Genomic DNA, 6,399 nt, shown 5'->3' with positions numbered 1-6,399 from the left:
TGAACATAGACGTGGAGTTCCATATCCGGCACAACTACCCCTGGAGCAAGCTGCCGGCCAACGTGAGGCAGGTACGACCCGCGCCGGGGGCCCAGCCCCCTGGAGGCTCGCGCCCCGCCCCGCCCCGCCGTCACTTGTTCCCACTCCTCCCTTCCGGGTCCGGGGCTTTAGGAAACCGACTCGTAGCTCAGGGACGAGGAGGGGACGCTCGCGGTCCCCCGGCGCACGACGGGCGGTGGTTAAATGAGATGGAACGGTGTCCACCGGCGTGACGCGCCGGGCGCCCGCAGCCGGCACCGGCCGGGCGCCCGCGGCAGCGAGGTTCTCAGACGAAGTGCTTGACCTCCAGAACTTCAGGATGATGGGAAACGGGACGTGAAGGAATGCCACACGGGGTGACGCACCTCACCGACGTACCGTCGTGGTAGTCTATGCGGGAGCAAGCATAGTTGAGGGAGGCAGGTCAGTTGGGTCTTGGAGGACCAGGAAGCATTTAGCTGATGTAAAAAGGAATAAAGACTTCCCGGGAGAGGGAATGCCATTTCAAGGCTCCAGAGTAACCAGCAACTGCATCTCATCAAAAGTTTGGAGTTGTATGTGTGTTGATGAATTTGGAGGTGGGTCTGTTGAGTGCCTATGGAGTGGTATCAGATCAGACAGGGAAAGCAGTCAGGGCCTGATTTTGAAGGGACTGTGTGCTTTGTTTTGCTAGACTTTGTCCTCCGGACAAGCTGGGTTTGCTAGGGATGCATCAACAGGAGAGTGACCTGAGATTTTTGAAGGTTAATTAGCTCCAGTTTTTGAGTGGTAGTTTTACTTAGCTGTTTTTAGCAGATATTGCACAACTAGTTGGCGATTTTCGGCAGTCAAGACAAAGACCTGCCTTCATGGAGCTTACATTTTAGCAAAGATAGACCCTAATATAAAATGAATGAATTTGTAACGTGGCAGGTGGTGTTGAACCTTAAAAAGGTAGTGATAATGTGGTACATGAGGCATTGTTTCTCTTCCATATCCATCTATTCTACTTGGTTAAGAGTAAAATTCTGTTTTCCACCATTCTGTTTTCCGTTGGTGCCGAGCAAGTGGTACTGGAAAGCTTGGGGTGGTGGTAGTGATAGTATTAGGATCATTGTATTTAATAAAGTAAATACCAAGAAGGTGAAACATGTCTGAGGTGCGTGGGAGCTAAAGAGAACTGGGTGGAGGAACAGATAGAGCAATGGTGGATGAATACAGGTACCATACTCAATGTACAGGTGTGACCTTTGAACTAGGAAACTTTAGGAGATGAATAGGAATGAGATTGATGGGGGAGAGAATGATGGAAGACATGACACTGATCAAGCTGCATTGTGGATGTAAATGGATATGTTAAATCAAAACCCCTTTGTACAACTATTGGAAGATAATAAAAATAATATAAAAATAATTCTTGTAGCATATTTTGATTTTCTCCACCATAATCGAATGCATAATTTAAGAGTGGTAACATGACTTGGCAAAGAAAATGCTTTTCACTGTAAGACAGCAGAACCTAAGATAGGGAAATAATACATTTCTAGTATTCTTGAGTATTAATGGCTGACTGTGTGGCATTGGTCTGAAACTGGGAAAACAAAGTTCTAATATTGAAGGAACAAGTTTTTCTTGTGAAGTTTGAATGAAGCTTTAGTGGACAATTTTGTTCTTTAGAGTTCTGTGGTATATCTGAAGACAGCTGGAAACAGCAACCTCCTTTTCTGTATTTCCACTTTTCCTCTTTACCAAACGAGTGGAGCACAGTGAAACAAAGATGAATGACTAGACTATGCCTACCACAAATAATTCATTTTAATTTGTGCTGGAAAAAGGCTTTCTGAAACTTCAGTTATTAAAAATAATCACAGATCAGGATTAAAATTAGGTCCAAATGAAATTGAACTGATTTTGTGTGTGTGGTCACTTTTTTGTTTAGCATACATACAACCCATCTGTACAAGTTTACATGCATAACCTTTAGCCTTCCCAGTTCTTTCTGAGGTCAAGCTCCATCTTAGATCACTACATCAACTTTCTTTCTGGTCCCTTATCCTCAGAATAGGACCTTCCCATCTATTCTCCACACTGCGCTCAGTTGAAGCTTCTAAAATGCAAATCCAGGCCTATCACCAACTGTCTCCTTTCTATTTTAGCTTTTTTTTGCATCTCCAATGTTCAGTCCTGGGAGGTGTTCCTGACCTCCTGATCCTAGAATCATCCTGTCCTCCTTTGGGTCTGTTTGCAATGCCCTGCACAGCACAGTTTGCTGGCCTCAGCTCTCAGCCCACGATAGTGTGATTTCTGGTTTTATTCCTTGTTACACCTTTGTACTCCAAGAGCCTATAAGTAGTTGGATTGTAGTAAGGATTTGTCTAATGGACATTCCTGGGCAGCTAAAGCTTATTTTAAAAGTGGGAGAATATTCAGAAGGCAAATTCTATAGATACCAAGTACTCTATAGGATTTCCAGTAAATTTTGATGGGCTTACTTTGGAAATGACTCATTTCCAGTTCAGAAAGCTGGAGGAGGGAGATTCATGTTTTAAAAACATGTATTTCAAGCCAATTCTTTTTATATGGATGAAATGGAATTTTTATAAAATGTGATCTGGGTCACACTAGGCTTTATACATTAAAATGTTGTAGGTAGGAATATTTTTTTTTCTAGTTTACCCATACCTTGTATTCATTGTTCAAAACAGATTGTACTTTTATTTGAAGAGGAATCTTGCAGTGAGTTTGTGTAATCTAGGAAGGATAGGTTTTTTAAATGTGTGGGTTTTGTAGGGGAGGAATACACTGTAGAAACTGCGTGTTGGGATTGGGGTTGTTAGGTGCAGTGGTTTTATAGTCACTGTACTTTAGGATCATCTGCACAATGGATGCTCTATGGCTGGTGCCTTGTTCCCATGCCATTCTTTCATCTGTATGATCCTTTTATATGCAGCCCAACTTAGTGGGTCAGACTTGGTCAGTATTTTTGCAGACCCACCATTGACTTAGAGCAAAATGCCATTTTCTCCTTTTCTTTTTGGGTTAAAGTTGAACCTGTAGTAGCATCAATGTTTTAAAATGGAAACAGATTTGGGGAAGTATCAGAGGGGAAGTCTCTGAACAAAGATTATTTTTGAAGCCAGACCCCTGGGGACTGACTTACTACTTGAGCCAGGTTCCCAGTCCTTTTGCTTTTAGCATGAGATATTGCCTGTTGCTTTTTCCTGCCCTGACCTTGAACCTCAGTCCTCTTACCTTTGCTTTGGGACTGCAAGTGTGCATTACTTCCCCTGGCTTTGTGGTTTTGTTTTTATTATTATTATTATTATTTTTATTTTTTTATCTATTTTTTCTGGGGGGTGGGGCGGGGTGTTTTTATTATTTTTATTGTAAAGGTGATGTACAGAGGGGTTACGTTACATAAATCAGGAAGTAAGCATATATATATTTTTAAACAGTGTCACCTCTTCCCTCTAACTTTCTGTTTTTGAAATAGAGTCTCACTTACTTTTGCTTAAGCTGCCTTGAACTATTTTTTTTTTTATTGTGAAAATACCGTACAGAGGGGTTACAATTACATGGGCAAGGTAATGAGTACATTTCTTATCAAGCATTGTTGCCTCCTCCTTTGTTTCCCTTTCCCATCTCCTCCCCTCCTTCCGCCTTCCTCCTTCCTTGAACTATTATCTTCTCATCTCTGCCTCCAAATATGTGGGATTACAGGCAGTTGTCACCCAGGGCAGACATTTCACTTACATATTTGTTTAGGGAAGAGTAAAGTTAACCTCTAAAAGTTAACCTTTACTGTGGAATTAGGTATTTGTGTGCCAGCCATACATTGCTTAGTTAGGGCCAGTGAGTACTTATTGGTGTTTAATGTTTAATAGAGTTTATGTCCTCTAATGAGGCTTACAAATAAACAATAGACCCTTATGTGTGAGTGGCTTGATTTATACTTTTTGTTTTGGACTTAACTAGTAATAGAAGTTGAAAGAGAGAAAACTATTAAGTAAGGATTTTCAAGAAGAATAGCAAAATCTCCAGTTTGGAATTTGCTAAAGGCTTTAGCATTGCTTGCTGTGTGTGTGTGTGTGTGTGTGTGTCTGTGTGTCTGTATGTGTGTCTGTGTGTGTCTGTGTGTGTTTCCTGCTTTGACAGTAAAGCTACAGAAAACGTTTAAAAATTTGACAGATGATTCCTTAATTTCAGTCCCCTAAATACCTTCAGTTCTGACTCTAGGTTTGCTGCTAATGTGGAGAAAGGCAGAGTAGTTTTTCAACAATTAATTACTCTTAACTAGTTAGTATGTTAAAACAGATAGTAATGGTATAAGCATATAATCATTCTGGCATTAGTGAGTTCTCTTTAACTGGAAAAAAGATACTTAGTTCTCTCACATCATGTTTTACCATTTGTGTCCAGTTATGGGCCATGTTTAAATGTACTTTCATCTGACTTGCTATGAAGATGGCTTGAAGTAAAATATATGTGTGTGGATATTGACTTTGGCTTTCAAAACCCTATAGGAAATATAGTGAACTAAATCCTCTGATATTTCTGCTATTAAAGATGTCAAGTTTAACTTTATGGTGTGTTGGAAAGCCCACATTTAGTAATTAGAAAAGTGAAAACAGTCTTATATTAAATTAACTTTATGGTTACATATGTATGTTATATTGGCTTATTCTTTGCTTTCTTGAGAACTCCAACTTTGAACTTAGAATTCTTGAGTGCACAGCTAGAAAGTGTTGGCTTAGTTAAAAATAGGGTTGGTCCTTCATGTAGATTGAACCAACTGCTGATAAAATATGCAACAAAAGAAGTAGATCTGTTATGAACAAAAATAGAAATTTTACTTACTGTGATTTCCTAATCAGTAAAATATAAAAGCTATTTACATTTCACTTACCTTGTATTATAGGTATTATAAATAATCTAGACATGAATTAGAACATTCAGGAGGATGTCTAGGCTATGTGCAAATATACCATTTTATGTAAGGGACTTGAGCATGCCTAGGTTTTGGTATCCTTGGAATGATAGAACTAACGCTCCCTGGATACCAAAAGTATAGCCATATACCAGAATTCCAAAATTTGTCTAAATGTCTTCTAGTGAAGCTACAAGGAAACAACATTATTTATTTTTATTGTTCTTCTAAGGGGGCAGAGGGGTTACAGTTATATAAATTGGGTATAGAGTACATTGCTTTTTGGACAACATTTTATTTATTTATTTATTTATTTTTTGTGCTGGTATAGGGGCTTAAACTAAGGGCCTGTGCTCTACTTTGGCGTTTTCATAGGGATGTAGCTCAGTGGTAGACTTCTGACTTAACATACATAAGGCCATGGGTTTGATCTCCAGCACTGCAATCCTCCCCCCACCCCCCACCCCCGCTCCCCAACAATAACAGTGACAAAGCAGCAAAACAACAACAATAACAATAACAGCAAAACAAACAACAAAAAACCCTTTGGGTAAATTTAGTGATTTATTTTTGAAAGTCACAATGCAAAGAAGCATGTTAAATTTTTGTTTTCATATTACAGCTGGAAAGTTTATAATAAAGTTTAAGAAAATATTCTTTATTCAGTTCTGAAAATTAGAGGTGCCATGCAAAATTAGGGGTCATAGTTTTGAACTTTTATGGGAAGAGTACTGTTGTTCATTTTGGAAGCTATTTAATGTCTATAATTTCTTTTAGTGCCTTGGAAATTCACAGAGGGAGTATGAAAAGCAGGTTGTCTTATACAGCATCCGCAATCAGTTACGCTATAGAAGTAACCTAGGTAAGCAGAGGTATTTCATATTGGAGTGGACATTGTTGATTAGTTGTCATCCTTATAAACCCCTCTTGTCTTTTCATTGTATATTTCACAGTACTGAAATTATTCCATTATAGACTTTAAGATTAAACTCTTTACTGGCCTATTCTGTCAAACAGTAATTTATACTTACAAGTTGGTGTTTCTTTTTAATTCTTAAGAAAATTACTTCTTTAGAGAATCGTTAATAGATTTGTTTTCTCTATAGAATATTAATTGTAATCCAGTCTCCTCTTTTTATCTGAAGGTAGGAACATAGGCTAGAAAATAAAAGGTACATTAGTTCTTAGTCATTTCCTCCTCTCCCTATCCCCCTCCCTATTTTTGAGTGCTAGTGAGTGAACTCAGGACCTTGAGCTGTGTTTGTTAGGGAGACTCTACTACTTGAGTCTGTCTATCAGCCTGTTGCATTGTATTTTCAACATAGGGGCTTGATTTGTGCCTGGGCAAGCCTGGGTTTCATTCCTGATTGAATATCTCACATCACTGTGGATAACAGGTGCATGCCCCTGCACCTAGCCATTGGTTGACAAACTTTTTTTTTTTTTTTTTTTGG

The 6,399-nt window shown here is 39.2% G+C and overlaps 1 protein-coding gene across 1 annotated transcript in view; it reads left to right on the top strand.

Annotated features, from left to right (window-relative positions):
* Positions 1–5: 5 nt before the first annotated feature.
* The window catches only part of Fam91a1 (family with sequence similarity 91, member A1), a gene marked incomplete at its 5' end in the record, with an annotated part of 47,810 nt that continues 41,416 nt past the window's right edge, over positions 6–6,399 (top strand). Inside the window, 2 exons of the mRNA XM_013032204.1 lie at positions 6–71; positions 5,723–5,807. Coding sequence (XP_012887658.1) covers positions 6–71; positions 5,723–5,807 — 151 coding nt within the window. The remainder of the gene's footprint in view (positions 72–5,722; positions 5,808–6,399) is intronic.

This window comes from Dipodomys ordii, unplaced genomic scaffold (assembly GCF_000151885.1).
Source record: "Dipodomys ordii isolate 6190 unplaced genomic scaffold, Dord_2.0 Scaffold151, whole genome shotgun sequence".
In the NCBI taxonomy this organism is placed as follows: Eukaryota; Metazoa; Chordata; class Mammalia; order Rodentia; family Heteromyidae; genus Dipodomys; species Dipodomys ordii.
Note: the sequence above shows the minus strand (reverse complement) of the source record. Positions and strands in the feature narration are given on the sequence as shown.